The sequence below is a fragment of the Drosophila bipectinata genome, chromosome XR (genome assembly GCF_030179905.1).
Source record: "Drosophila bipectinata strain 14024-0381.07 chromosome XR, DbipHiC1v2, whole genome shotgun sequence".
NCBI lineage: Eukaryota > Metazoa > Arthropoda > Insecta > Diptera > Drosophilidae > Drosophila > Drosophila bipectinata.
In genome coordinates this window covers 2,680,899-2,697,122 of record NC_091735.1, presented here as the reverse complement: position 1 = coordinate 2,697,122, position 16,224 = coordinate 2,680,899, and the positions used below count along the sequence as shown (strand labels likewise).

At 39.2% G+C, this 16,224-nt stretch overlaps 1 protein-coding gene across 1 annotated transcript; it reads right to left on the bottom strand.

Annotated features, from left to right (window-relative positions):
• Nucleotides 1-8,884: 8,884 nt before the first annotated feature.
• LOC122321365 (uncharacterized) lies at nt 8,885-14,333 on the bottom strand. The gene is made up of 2 exons (XM_043211209.2): nt 9,075-14,333; nt 8,885-8,995 (listed from the first exon to the last, which is right to left on the bottom strand). Exons 1-2 carry the CDS (start codon nt 14,331-14,333, stop codon nt 8,885-8,887), a joined length of 5,370 nt encoding a protein of 1,789 aa, XP_043067144.2.
• Nucleotides 14,334-16,224: the final 1,891 nt, after the last annotated feature.

Here is a 16,224-nt window from a genome sequence, read left to right as displayed (position 1 = left end):
GGCGCCTGAAGTTAGATCTTCTGGACTTACGATGAGGGCGGTTGCTCCTCGTAAGGCCATTTTTGTCTCTCGGCTTATGCCGGATGCTACTGTTGATGATGTCAGGAGTCACCTGTTTAACCATCTTAAGGTAGCTCCTAATGAAATACCTGTTTTACAGTTTAACATTGAACATAAGCGTTCTATTTCTTTTTTTAAAATAGTTCTACCCGATTCCTAACTTGAAAAAGCACTTGATTCTGTAGCTTGGTCTGAGCACAGTATCATTCATGAATTCCTAGCAAAAGACGCTCAGAATCCTATCCCTGCAGAAACTGCTTCAAAAAACTGAATAACATAGTATTTTCCTGCTGCTATCAAAACGTTAGAAGTATTCTGGGTAAGCTGAGCCAATTTTTTACAAAGAGTGCTTCTTTTGATTTTGATGCTATCGTGCTTACTGAAACTTGGCTTAACTCCTCTGTCTCTGATTATGGAATTCTAGTTTCCAAATTCATAGTGTTTCGATTGAATCGTCCAACTTTTGCAGGTGGTGTCCTCATTGCTATTAGTAATGAGACCCTGCTGAACTTATTCCTTTCCCGAACGATTTCGGAATTGAGTTCATTGCGGTGAAAATTTTGTCTGGCTCGTCTCATATTTTCCTGACCTGTTTCTATATTCGTCCCATGGCTGAAGATATTGTGCACTTTCACCATCTTGATGCCATTAGGTCTGTTTCTTCGTTGGCCAAGGACCGTGATTTAATCCTAATCATGGGAGATTTAAACCTTCCCATCATTTCCTGGATCCCGTCTGAGGTAGACAATTCTTTGCTTTCCAGTTGTCATAACGACTTTATCGATGGCTTAACCGATCTTGCCTTGCTCCAAATTAATCCAATTTATAACACTCATTGCAGATTTCTGGACCTTATTTTTTCCAATTTGTCATCCTCTGTGACAGTCAGAGGACTTCGGTCCCCACCGCTATAGCTTCCTGAAGACTTTCACCATCCTACACTATTAGCATCGGTGTTAATTGATGTGCCTCACAATGATGCTTCCTTTAATGCTAAACCTCGTTTCAAATGCTTCAGAAAGACTGATTTTATGGCCCTTCGGAATCATTTAGCTGAAATCGATTGAAATTTTCTTTCATCTATAAACACAATTACAGCAGCTACGGATTCGTTTTACGAAATAATTCATAATGCCTTGAACAAATTTGTTCCGGAAGTCCCAGTATCATTGTCTACTAAACCACCCTGGTATAATAAACACCTTTCTCGTCTTAAGAACAGAAAATCCAGAGCTTACAAAAAGTTTCTTAAGTCAGGATCGATGTGCCACCAGTCAAACTTTCTTTATGTTCGCAACCAGTTTATTATTCTCAACGATCTACTCTATAAGCAGTATATCAGGAATTGTAAGGTAAACTTTCGAAATGATCCAAGCTCCTTCTACTCTTTTGTCAATATGAAACGTAAATCAAATCTTTTTCCTCCTTCCCTATCATATAAAAATATTTCACATTCTTCTGAGCAAGGTATTGCTAATCTCTTTGCGTCATTTTTTCGAACCACCTATTCGATTCATATAACCACAATTCTTCTTATCCTTATAAATTACCACATATAAACAACATTTACTTTTCAAAATTTCGAATTCAGGATCTGTTCGAAGTTCTTTCAACAATAGATATATCATTCTCTGCTGGTCCTGACAATGTTCCTAGCTTTGTTCTAAGGTACTGTTCTGATATCCTTTGCTATCCTCTCACTATCTTATTCAACTTATCCTTGGAGCTGGCATGTCTTCCCAAGAGATGGAATGAAACTTTTATTATTCCGCTTCATAAGAAAGGCTCTAAAACACTTATTGAGAACTACCGGGGGATTGCTAAGCTATCTGCGATTCCCAAACTGCTTGAGAAACTGGTTACTTTCCAACTGCAACATTTTTGTCAAAAGCATTATTTCCACTTCACAGCATGGTTTTGTCAAGCATCGCTCTACCACAACTAACCTTCTTGAATTCACTTCGTTTATCCACAGAGGTTTTCTGAGCCGCATGCAAACTGATGTGGTGTACACTGACTTTAGTAAAGCGTTTGACTCTGTGAACCACCATCTCCTCCTTCATAAGCTGTGTCTTTTGGGGTTTTCTCCACATATAGTACAGTGGTTGACCTCTTATCTATCGAACCGCACGCAGCGTGTTTTGTTTAAAAACAGTTCATCACAGATTATAAATGTTTCATCTGGTGTCCCACAAGGTAGTCACTTAGGACCTCTTCTGTTTGTTCTTTTTGTCAACGATTTACCTAGTGTTGTAAACTATGCTACTACATTTATGTACGCTGATGATGTCAAGTTATGTCTTTCTTTCTCAGACCATTTCCTTCATAGGCACCTGCAACTAGACCTTAACGAAGTCTTCTTGTGGTGCTCAAACAATCTCCTTTTGCTTAACTGCTCTAAGTGTAAGGTTATGACGTTCAATAGCAGTGTGCCTCACATCGTTTCGTACTCTCTTGGGAATAACGTCTTAGATCGTGTTTTCCTAATTAATGATCTTGGAGTAATTTTTGACAATAAGTTGTCCTTCAACGACCACATATCACTAATAGTTAATAAAGCCAGAGGTGTGCTAGCTTTTATCAAACGTTAGTCTAAAGAATTTGATGATCCTTTCAAACTAAAACTCTATACGTATCGTTGGTTCGTCCTATCTTGGAATACTGTTCTATCGTTTGGAGTCCGCAATACTTTGTTCACCAAAGGAGGATTGAATTAGTCCAGGGATACTGCAACTTCCCTACCGTCGTATAATTGCCGGTTAAAACTACTAAACCAACCTCCTTTAAAAGAGCTCCGCACTTGTGCTGGGGTTATGCTACTTCATGTGCTTATTCTTGGACAGGTTGACTCACAAGTAATTCTTGAAAAATTAATGTTTTCTGTGCCTAATAGAGAAACTAGATCCTTCCGACCCCTTTGGTTACCGATTTCTAGGTCTAATCTTTCTAGGTCGATCCATTCCGCGTTATTTGTAAAAACTATAACTCATTGTCCCATTTATTGTCCCCTGAACTATCCCTAGATGTAATTAAATCCAAAATTATGGAATATCTTTTAAATTAAATTATCCTTACTTCTATCCTTATCCTTACTCTTAGTTATAATAATATAGAAATAACAGATCATTGTTAATAATGAATAAATAATATCCTATAGCTGAACTGAACGATCGAAAATGACCCAACTTTCGTGTTCCTTCTTTCCTTTGCACGCAGTATATAAGTCGGAACGGTCCGGATCGGCCGACTATATCCTATAGCTGCAATATAACTGATTGATCGGAAATGGTATAACTTTGGTGTTTTACGAGTTAGAGTTCAAATTTGACATGAGAGATATTTTTGGAAAAACATTACGACATGCCAAATTTCATAAGGATCGGCCGACTATATCTTATAGCTGCCATATAACTGAACGATCGAATTGACCCAACTTTTTGAAGATAGAAAGCTGAAACTTAGTAAATATTCTATTTTTGGTCAGTTAATCCAACTTGCCAAATTTCATTAGAATCGGCTGACTATATCCTATAGCTGCCATATAACTGAACGATCGGAAATGATATTTGGTAGAAATATCATCATTCATATTTTAGAAGATAGGAGCTTGGGACTTTTTTTTTCTGCATAATGAGTCTATTACAGAAAGGGCACTTAGCCATCGAAACGATCTGGATAAGATCTTGTTGCATATACCCACAATAATAATGATAGTTGTAATGAGAATATATTGAAAAGAAATCTTTAATTTGAGAAAATATATACATATATACATACATATAAATTAGTAAGATTCCCAACTGTAGAATAGGGATGATTACGTTGCGGGATTGACTGGTCTCATTGATTGAGCTCAGTCGATAATATTAGGTTATTATTTAACGACTATTGCCGGTGTTATTGTTTATTTAATAAAGCGAGGTTGAGTCCTTTTCGCATACAGAGTGAAAACAGAAAATGCATCTCTTACAGCTGGCCAAAGTCGGCGGCTCTCAGATACGACGCAAATGTGCTTTGTTTGCCATCTAGACACGAGCTTCTGGCATAAAACTGGGTAAGCAAAATTCCAGTCGCTTAGAATTGGACTCTCGTCCGGTTAACTTAGTTAACTCCTCCCTCAGTTTCAAGGCCGTCCTCGGCCGACTCGATGCTGGCGATCACCTTCTTCAGCTGAGCTGCGTATCGTTTGGCCTTGTTAATCCTATAGCATGTAAAGCCAAAAACAATTAATGCGAAGCATGTTGCAACTGAAAACAGCGCCGAGTGGAATCATGGAGCGATCGAGTATCTTACACTTTTTCTCCATATTCTTGGATGAACCTCAGATTCTGATCGCTGAGGCGTTGAAGGTACGGAAGTCTCAGAACCTCACAGCTGATCGTTATGTTCAGTGTTGATGAACCTTTTCCGGAGTCCTTCGTCAGATTCATTCATGATTTATAAACTGATCTTTATTTTGGAGGAGCCGTTGTTGCCGCTCCAAGCTCCCAAAAGGTTCTTCTCCTTTACAATATATTTAGGAGTTGGGAAGTCTAGGTCTCGAAGCGGAGAGTTGGTTATATACTCTTATGTATATAGCTATGATCGCTGAAGTGGAGGTTTATGCACATATAAGTGGTTTACTCGTATTACGTTTATGCTGCATATGTAGTTTCGGCGTGCGGCTAAGGCACAGCGATCGTTTGGAAATTCGGTCACTTAAGGTTTATGACCCAGGCTTCAAATTACGTAAACACTGCGGCTAAGTGCTACAGTGTGTGCCCTTTAAGTACTCTTGTTACAGTGGGTGGTCGATGTATTTCTATATGCATATGTGCATATTACATCTCCCTCTCTTTTGTGTACATCTCAGATTACATTTTGAGTGTTTTTTTTTTACTATTTTTATACCCTTGCAGAGGGTATTATAATTTTGGTCAAAAGTGTGCAACGCAGTGAATGAGACATCTCCGACAATATAAAGTATATATATTCTTGATCAGGATCGCCTCCTGAGTTGATATGAGCATGTCCGTGTGTCCGTCTGTCTGTCCGTCTGTCTGTTTCTACGCAAACTAGTCTCTCAGTTTTAAAGCTATCGTCTTGAAACTTTGCACACACCCTTCTTTGCATGCAGTATATAAGTCGGAACGACCGGGATCGGCCGACTATATCATATAGCTGTCATATAACTGATTGATAGGAAATGGATAACTTCGGTGTTTTTAGAGTTACAGAGTTCAAATTTTACATGAGAGCTATTTTTGGCAAAAGAAAATTTTGTAAGAATCGGCCGACTATATTCTATAGCTGCCATATAACTGAACGATCGGAAATGACCCAACTTTCGTGTTTTTGAAGATAGAAAGCTGGAACTTGGTACAGATTATATTTTTGGTCAGTTAATCCGACCTACCAAATTTCATAACGTTCGGCCGACTATATCTTATAGCTGAACCATCGGAAATGGTTTTTGGTAGAAATAGCAACGTTTAAAGGCATGTTTAAAGATAGAAGTTTGGGACTTTTTTTAGATTTTGTGTTGTAATAAATTGGATTATATATTCATATTCCCATAAGGATCGGCCAACTATATCCGATGTTTGCGATATATATCCGGTTTTACCTGCAAGGGTATATCAACTTCGGCTCCGCCCGAAGTTAGCTTTCCTTTCTTGTTTTGTGTTGTTCTAGGTATGTATGTTTATTTTATATATGATTATTTTTTAATGCGTTTCCTTATTTTTATGTGTATAGTTATTTTTTATATGTATCTTTATATAATTTGTTTTATATGTATGACCATACGTGATATATTTATTAAATTAAAATTGATTATTAAATAAAAAGTTTTAATCTATCTATATTACTAGATGTTTTTTATTCTTATTATTTGATATTGTTATGTTATCTCTATCTCCTATTTGTTCTACTTTATAAGGACTTGTATACTTAAAATCTAGTTTATGTTCTGTTTCATTTTTCAATAAAACCTGATCTCCTATTTTTAAATCAAAATCTAAACTAGTTTTGTCGTAAATAATTTTTTGTTTTAGAGTATGAGCTTCTAACATTAGGCTAGCTCTCTTAAATGCCTGTTCTAAACTAAATTTTGGTTCCTTAGCATAATCTTATATATGTATTATAAAGAGGTTTTATTAAATCTATGCTATTAAAATGTTTTGGTAGATTTGACGTTTTTCCAAAAACTATCTCATATGGACAATAGTCATGTTAAGAGGAGCCCCAAATAAAAGGTCTTACTCCAATGAGTACCTTTTGAAAGCTGATTTTATTTGGTAAAGTTCTCTTATAAGTACGATACATGAGAATCTTAAATCTATTTAAAACTACTTGTCAACGTACTGCCCGCTGACCTGCTATGCGACCCTTTCTCAAGTGCGATAAGCACACCACTTGAGTACATATTTGTGTAGGCTGCAGGGGATCGGTTTTAAACTATGCTGTTTGACTAGTATTTCATGGGTCCGATCCCTTGAAACTCTTACTTAGGAATTTCTATATAAAATATTGCTCAATGCTTGAACATTCTGGAAAGGGCCACAAAAAGAGGTGTAAGTTTGGTGTGTTTTTGACAGGGACCTAAATAATTAATATATCTTAATAGTAATATCTATAGTAATATCTTAAAAATTACTTTTTAATGATTACTTATCGATTTTTAATTTTTTAAATCAAGACTAAAAATTATTTTTGATCCTTTATAAGGAAATAGGGTAAATTATGGCAATATCCTTAAAGGATTTTCTCTCAAATAAAACTTGTTGCTTGGTAAGTTTTATTTTGAGAGAAAAAAATAAAAATCACGAGTAATCATTATTTTTGAGTTTTATTTTCTCAAGCTTAATGATTATTGTGATTTTTATTTTTTTTGCTCAAAAATAATGTTTAACAATAGAAGAATAAATAAAACAATTAAAAATCATCAAGGATATTCATAGTGTACCTTTAAAGGATAAAAACGTGCTAGTCATGCTTGTTCTATGTTGATTGGAAGTGATTGATTTATTCATTTAAAAATAGCGAAAACAATCATTATTTACGGTCCCTGGTTGTTGATTACAATTTTTTGAATAAATTTGATGTTACTTTAACCTTTTCTTCGATTATAGTTTTTAGTGGACTGTATAATATCTATTTTTGTTCTTGTATTTTGTTAATACATTTTTTTCTATTAATAATTAGTGAAAGTATTATTTAATTTGAATTTTAATATTTTAAATATTTTAAAATTACGCAGTGCGACAGTGATTTGGAACTTTTGAAGAGACCTAGTAGGAATTGTTTATTAGGTCGAATGTAGTACAAAACCGTGTTTGAAATATTTCTTACAACCTAAAAATCTTTATTTATTTAGAATAATCGGTTTTTCTGGACTTTTTTGATCTTAAAAATTCCTTTAGGCGTATCTTTAAGACAATATAAAAATTTTTTTACGATTTTCAATAGTTAAATGTAGCTCTTGAAAAAAATAGATCTTTAATTAATTAAAACAAAAAGGATACAATTTTTACACAAGAAACTGACATTTTTGAATTTTTGTCGTGTTTTACGGACTTTGACGCCATTTTTTCGGTACAACTTCCAAGAAATGGTATCATTTTTGATACATGTCAATATTGTCTCGTTAATTCTGAATAAAACGAGACCAACTTCATTAGAAAATTATGAAAATTGTTGAAGTTATAACGCTTTTCCCAAAACAAGTCAGTGCAATCATGCTTGCGTTCCGGAGCAATAGTGTGCCCTTCCATTTTGCTTATTCCTTTCTTTTACACACCTTTACTCCGGAGCGCTAGTAAAATTGCACTGACTTGTTTTAAAAATTTTAAAAAAATCGGTTTTTAAAATCGGTTTAAAATTACGCGTTTAAGAATTTTTAAAAGCAAAAGAGTCCTGAAAAACCGTTTTTTCCAAAAAAATCAAGATTTTGAGGGTGCTCGAAAAATTTGAAACACGGTTTTATACTATGTGCGACCTAATAAACAATTCCTACTAGGTCTCTTCAAAAGTTCCTTCAATTTTTCTTTTTTTGTCCCACTGTGTTATTTAAGTTTTTATTTGTTATGTAAAACCTAATGTTTGAACATCCAGCAAGGGGCCACAAAAGTGCCTTGGTTATGTTTTTGGGTGAATTTTTAATGAAATATTAATGTTTTCTTCAATTTTTGTTTTGCTGAGGGCTAATTTTTTTTTAAATTTTAATTTTTTTGTATTAAATTTAATTGATGAATAATATCTTTTTTTCGATTTTTTTTTTTTTATTATTATTTTTTAAATTGTAAATATTTTTTTTGTCTTTTTAATTTTTACCATACCATACAGTTTTTAAAATTTTTTTTATTGATGCGTGTTCCTCCTGCAGATGATGTAAAAGGATCCGCCCTTGGTGCTGCTGATGGTGTAGCTGGCAGTTTTTCTGACGCTGATGTTGTTCTTCTACCCGGTGGTCCTGCCGCAGACGTTGGTCCCGCCGTAATAAATGCCAAAGACTTTGGCTGTCGTTGTTGCCAGGATACCGACTTTTTGTTATTGCCCGATATCTGGCCTTGAACACGCCGTATATTATTTTCAATATTTATGAATTTCCGGTGTTGTTCCGGAAAAACTTATTTTTTATACCCTTGCAGAGGGTATTATAATTTTGTCCAAAAGTGTGCAACGCAGTGAAGGAGACATCTCCGACCCTATAAAGTATATATATTTGATGATAAACGTAGTGCGATGTTGTGTTTCCAAAATATTTTATTGAAGTGGACTGTATGTACTATGCTGTGTGTTCACGGATTGACTGCTGAAGAATAAGTAACTTAAAAAACTAATACTAAGACATGGCGTCGCGTCGATCTGCATTGCCATGGCAACCCGAACACTGGCAACGCCGCCAGAATCGATTCCGTTTCTCAACATCCCGGCCCGCCCTGAAACATCGTTTCTGAACAAGGTAGTATAGCAATCTTGGTTATGGGTCGAGTTGCTTCTCCTGTGGCAGTTTTCAATTTGACAGCTCTAACCATACCGTCAGCTCCAGGGTACGTTGCGATAACCTTTGCCAGTGGCCAGGAAGCTGGTGGAGTATTCGAATCCTTGATGAGGACGACGGTTCCCAATTCCACATTCGGCTGCGATGTTTCCCATTTGGGACGTTGTTGTAGCGTAGTAAGGTATTCCTGGTGCCAGCGCTTCCAGAATCCTTGGTAGAGTGCTTGAACGCCTTGCCAGTAGTCAAGTCGATTTTCAGGGATGTGGCTCAGGTCCCCTTCAGGAATGGTTGTAAATGATCTGCCTATCAACAGATGTGCTGGAGATAGATATGTGACATCGGTGTCCGGTGTATAGTACAATGGTCTCGAGTTTACCACTGCACTGATTTGAGCTAGTAAGGTGTGCATCTGCTCGAACGTCAGGATAGTGTTGCCAATGATGCGGCGCAGATGCAGCTTGACTGATCGAACGGAGGACTCCCATTTTCCTCCCCAGTGAGGTGCATACGGTGGAATGAAAACCCAGTGAATGCCTTCGTCTGCCAAAGTCTGTGAGACCAGGTCTCTGTGATTTGTAGATGCCAGAAGTTGTTGCATCTCATCCAGTGCTCGCTTTGCTCCGACAAAGTTCCTACCGTTGTCACTGTAGATCTGTGCACATTTTCCTCGTAGAGACATGAATCTTCTGAGGGCTGCTAGAAATGCCTCTGTGCTAAGGTCAGTAGCGAGTTCCAGATGTAGTGCCGAAGTGACGAGGCACACAAAAAGGCATATGTATCCCTTTGACTTCTTAGCGTTGCGACCCTTTCGATCCTTAAGAACTATTGGTCCAGCGTAATCACATCCAGAGTTGACAAAGGGAAGCGATTGTGTTATTCGGATACTTGGCAAATCGGCCATGAGTTGGTGCGTAGTATGATGCCTTTGACGGAAGCATCTGATACAGTTGTGAGTGACCTTTCTTATCAGATTTCGTGCACCAATAATCCAATAACGTTGACGAGTTATTACAAAGAGTGCCGATGTACCTGGGTGCAAGTTTACCCAGTGTTCGTGTTCCAAGAGCAGCTTCGTAATGCGGTGAGCCTTCGGCAGCAGTATCGGGTGTTTGACTTCTTCCGGTAGTTTAGATTGTCTCAAGCGCCCGCCAACTCGTAGTAGGTCATCCGAACCAATAAACGGTGCAAGCTTTGATAATTGCGACCTGTTTCGCAGTGGTTGATTCGTCTGGAGAAGCATTCGGTCTTCTCCAAAGCACGCCTGTGCGTTTCTCAGGCATACAAGTCGTGCTGCCTTGATCTCCTCAAAAGACAGGGTGGTTGATTCCGCTCGGTTTCGTGTCTTTTTCAGTCGTCGGATAAAGCGTAGAACATAGCCCACGGTATGTACCAGCTTCTGCCAGGATGAGACGCGTTCAACAAGGTCGTCGAACGCTGAAAATGAGTTGTCCATCTTCTCACGAGTGAGCATGGCTGTGGTCCTCAATTCGTCTTGTGCATGATGGTCTGAAAACTTGAGACTAGTTTCAGAGTTTTGTACCTTAGCCGTGTACTCGTCATCGTTGAGCAGCCATGGTGGCCCGTTCCACCACAGGTGAAATTCTAGTAGTTGGGAAGTCGTCATTCCCCTTGATGCGCAGTCGGCGGGATTCTCCTTTGAGCTTACGTGATGCCAGGTATGTCGTGGCAACGTTTCCAGAATTTCCGAAGTGCGATTTGCGACGAAGGTTTTCATCTTCGATGGTGGATATGATAGCCAGGATAAAACAATAGTTGAATCGCACCATGCAACAACCTGAATTTCCTTGTGTCGTAGACCTTCCTTGAGTGATCGTACCAGGCGACTTAACAGCAGCGCTCCACACAGCTCTAGTCGAGGTAAGGATTGTTGTTTCAGTGGTGCTACCCTGGTTTTGGCAGCCATCAATGAAACCGAATAGGTTCCGTCCTTGTTTCGACACCTGCAGTAAACAGCAGCAGCATATGCCTTGGTCGATGCATCGGAGAAGGCGTGTAGCTCAATCGAGTCCTCCTTGCTAAGGACAAATCGTGGTATTTGCAACTTTCGCAGCGTGTCGAAATCTGCTCTGCACTTGAGCCATTGTTCGGCAATGTTTGGTGGAAGCTCCGAATCCCAATCGAGATCCAATAACCATAGCCTTTGGAACATGATTTTGAATTGTACCACAATTGGCGATAGTAGGCCAAGTGGGTCAAAGATACGTGCAACATCTGAGAGGATTTGCCTTTTAGTGCAGCTCGGATTTGATGTCAAGCCGGTTTGGTACATCAGCGTGTCGTCGGTTGGGTTCCAGTAAATTCCAAGAACCTTTATCGAATCTTGTACTCGTGCGTTTCCCGTGCTGATAGCGTCTCTGGAATCGGGCTTACATATTAGTAATGAATTGGATACCCACTTGTCAAGGTCCAATTTGGCGTGTGACATCAGTTGTAATAGCTCATTCTTATTTGCTAGTAGCTCATCTTCGCGGTTCGCTCCAGTGAGTACATCGTCGACGTAGAAATCCTCTAGAAGAATTCTCGATGCAGTTGGATATTCGTCTCTGTAATCCTGTGCCAGTTGCTCCAATACCCTTACAGCCAGATAGGGCGCACAAGCTGTTCCATAAGTTACAGTGCGTAACTGGTAGTGCTTCAAAGGCGCAGATGGATGCTCTCTCCATAGGATTCTTTGGTAGCCTTGATGATCGGTGCTTACCCAAACTTGGCGAAACATTTTGACAATGTCTGCGGAGAATACATATCTGTACATTCTGAAGCGGAGACAAACAGCAAAAAGGTTGCGCTGAATGCTCGGCCCAACGTGTAGTGTGTCATTCAGAGCCACTCCATTTGCGTCCTTGAATGACCCGTCGAATACGACCCTAAGTTTTCGTCCAACTATAGGGTGATGGGGCAGATAGAAGAGGTTACCTGAATCGTTGCTCAATGGTTTAACTTCGGTCATATGACCAAGACTTAAGTATTCCTGCATGAATTTTACATACTTCTCTCGTAGATCCGGATTGCGCTGTAGCCGTTTTTCTACAGCCATGAAGCGAGCTTGTGCTCCTTGGAGTGTGTCTGCAAACTTCGGGTTTGCCGTTTTGAATGGTAGCTCGACGATATACTTTCCATCGTTGTCCCTTTTGTGCGTCTCGAGGAAATGTTTCTCCACCGTGTCTTCGTCTGGATCCTTGCGAGCGTAGCTGCTGACTTCTTCTATCTCCCAAAATCGTTGTAGTGTACTATCAATGTTGCATGTGGAGAATAGCGTTGTAGTTGTTGGAGACGGATTAACTCCAACCGATGTGATGACCCATCCAAATATCGAAGAGATGGCAATAAGATTGCCCATGTTGTCGTGCATCTTTTGGCCCGTGAGCGTGCTCCAAACGTAGTCGCTCCCCAATAAAATGTCTATCGGAGCCACGGCTGCGAAGTCGGTATCCGCCATCAGGAATCCATCGAACACCTTGAGTGATGATGGTTCGATATTGTTTCTCTGCAAAGACGATGTGATCTTACTGAGAACGTGTGCAGTAATCTTTAGTGCGCTGTCTGTGAATCGTGATTTGAGATTCAGCTGTGTGATTCCTCTGGTTGCCTCAGCCTTGATGGAAGAAATTCCCGATACCAATATTCGAGATGATGAACGTGCAAGTCCAAGTGCGTTAATGCAACGTTCCGAAATGTATGACAACTCAGAACCACTGTCCAATAGTAGCCGGCAGCTTGTATATGTTCCATTTGCGTTCTGAACAAATACCAATGCAGTCGGTAGCGTGCTTTGGCGACGCCCATGTTTGTGTGTACTTTCTGCAAGGCCTGATCCGTATGCAGCCGATTGTGAGCCATGTGCTCGTGCTATGTGACTCACTGTCACCGATGTAGCTTGAGATTCGTCCTGATTACGATGATTCTCCCTTCCAGTTGGTACGTCCTGTACCGTAGCCTGCGAAGTGTTCGTTGTTGCTGCAAAGCCTTGCGCGGATGCAGCTTGTTGTACATGTAGTAGCGTATGATGTCGTCCGTGGCATGTTCTACAGTTGAATTTGGATTCACACTGCCTTGTAAAATGTCCCGATCTCAAACAGTTGAAACATAACGATTTTTCCTTTGCCATTGATCGCCGTTGCTCAACACTCAGCGCCAGGAAGTCCGCAGAGCCTGCTAGGTGGTGCTCGTTCATATTGCCTTTGACGTAAGTGCCCCTCTCGACAGCCAACATGGTATTGGCATGGTATTGCATAGGTCTTTTTGCCTTTTCCTGCTGCTTAGGTTTGCCATCCCAATTGCTTTGGCGTTGACTTAGTTCAAATTCCTCACAGCGAGTATCCAGGAACTTAAACAAATCGTTGGTTGTTGGTGACTTCAGATCGCGGCTGTCCTCGATCCATTTACGGCGTGTTTCGGCATCCATTTTTTGCAAAATCAAAAAGATGATCCAGCAATCCCGTGTGTTTTCTCCGATCGCGTCCAACGCTCGAACTATCTCATTTGCTCCATCAGTTACTTTACGTAGGACCGATACATCAATCTTTGTGGTCTCCGGCAGCTTCGTGAATTTCTCCAATAGGGAATAAACAATGTGGCGTGGTCTGTCGTATCTCTCATTTAAACGCAAAACTGCTGTTTCGTATGCGCTTTCTGTTATTGGTAAATGTGCAATAAGGCTTGCCGCCTCATCGGTCAACAGTGACTTCAAATAATGAAACTTCTGCGTATTTGATAGATGTCGTTTCTTATGAATGGTACTGTCATATATGTCTCGAAATGCTGGCCATTCCTTGTAGTCTCCAGCAAAACGCTTAATTTGAATTTTCGGTAATTCATTGTGCATTGGTTCTGCGTCCACGACGCCATTGTTTGAAATAGGTGTACTTGCTGCGTCGGAAACAGCCATACGTTCCAGCATCTGTTGTTGTTGTTGTAGCAACTGGAGAAGTGCGACTCCATTGCCCATTGAGTCATTGCATTGACTTGTTGATGGTGCTTGTGGCTCCAGTGAGCGCTTTGCTGAGACAAGGAACTCCCTTGCCCTCAGGTACCTTGCTTCGTATTCTGCGTTGTCGTCGGCTGGATCTACGTACCCATCGACCTGATCATGAACGGATAATGCATCTCCAAGCTTTTCGAATTCGCTCCATGCAAAATCTAATCGTTCCAGCAAAACTTCGATTCCATCCTTTGATTGAGTTGCAGGTAAACGCTCAGCTAAGGACACGATCCTCGTGATCGTACTCTTGAGTCTGCGGCGGCCCGCAACCAGTAGTTTGTATTCCTCCATTTAAGGCAATACCAAGCGAATTATTCTTCCAGTCAATCCGGGTCTGAAGGACCAAACTTTTCTATGATGATAAACGTAGTGCGATGTTGTGTTTCCAAAATATTTTATTGAAGTGGACTGTATGTACTATGCTGTGTGTTCACGGATTGACTGCTGAAGAATAAGTAACTTAAAAACTAAAAGCGACGCAGCGCCCGAATGTGTATAAAGAAGCAAAAACTAACAGTAAGACATGACGACGCGTCGATCTGCATTGCCATGGCAACCCGAACACTGGCAACGCCGCCAGAATGGATTCCGTTTCTCAACAATATTCTTGATCAGGATCACCTCCTGAGTTGATATGAGCATGTCCGTCTGTCCGTCTGTCCGTCTGTCTGTCCGTCTGTCTGTTTCTACGCAAACTAGTCTCTCAGTTTTAAAGCTATCGACTTGAAACTTTGCACACACCCTTCTTTCCTTTGCACGCAGTATATAAGTCGAAACGGCCCGGATCGGCCGACTATATCATATAGCTGCCATATAACTGATTGATCGGAAATGGTATAACTTTGGTGTTTTTAGAGTTAGAGAGTTCAAATTTGACATGAGAGCTATTTTTGGCAAAATAATACGACATGCCAAATTTCGTAAGGATCGGCCGACTATATCTTATAGCTGCCATATAACTGAACGATCGGAAATGACCCAACTTTCGTGTTTTTGAAGATAGAAAGCTGGAACTTGGTACAGATTATATTTTTGGTCAGTTAATCCGACCTACCAAATTTCATTAGGATCGGCCGACTATATCCTATAGCTGCCATATAACTGAACGATCGGATATGGTATTTGGTAGAAATATCAAGTTTCGTATTTTTGAAGATAGAAGTTTGGGACTTTTTTTAGATTTTTTATTGTAATAAATTGGATTATATATTCCTATTCCCATAAGGATCGGACAACTATATCCGATGTTTGCGATATATATCCGGTTTTAACTGCAAGGGTATATAAACTTCGGCTCCGCCCGAAGTTAGCATTCCTTTCTTGTTTTTTTGTATATTTTTTTGTGTATTTTCTTGGTTTTTTTTTTGTATTTTTTTGGTATTTTGTTTTTTGTTGTTTTTATGGCATTTTTTGGTATTATTTTTTTGGTAAATTTTGGCATTGTTTTGGAATTTTTTTTTGGTAAATTTTTTTTGGTATTTTTTTTTTGTTATTTTTTGGTATTTTTTTATATTTTTTTGGTATTTTTTTTGTCATTTTTTTTATGGTTTTTTTTTTTGAATTTTTTTTATATATATTTTTGGTAATTTTTTTTGGTTGTTATGTTGTAAATTTTAGTATTTTTTTGGTTTTTTTTTGGTATTTTTTATACCCTTGCAGAGGGTATTATAATTTTGGTCAAAAGTGTGCAACGCAGTGAAGGAGACATCTCCGACCCTATAAAGTATATATATTCTTGATCAGGACCACCTCCTGAGTTGATATGAGCATGTCCGTCTGTCCGTCTGTCCGTCTGTCTGTTTCTACGCAAACTAGTCTCTCAGTTTTAAAGCTATCGTCTTGAAACTTTGCACACACCCTTCTTTCCTTTGCACGCAGTATATAAGTCGGAACGGCCCGGATCGGCCGACTATATCCTATAGCTGCCATATAACTGATTGATCGAAAATAATATAACTTTGGTGTTTTTAAAGTTAGAGAGTTCAAATTTTAGGTGAGAGCTATTTTTGGCAAAATAATACGACATGCTAAATTTCGTAAGGATCGGCCGACTATATCCTATAGCTGCCATACAACTGAACGATCGGAAATGACCCAACTTTAACCCAAGTCGTGTTTTTGAAGATAGAAAGCTGGAACTTGGTACAGATTATATATTTGGTCAGTTGATCCGACCTACCAA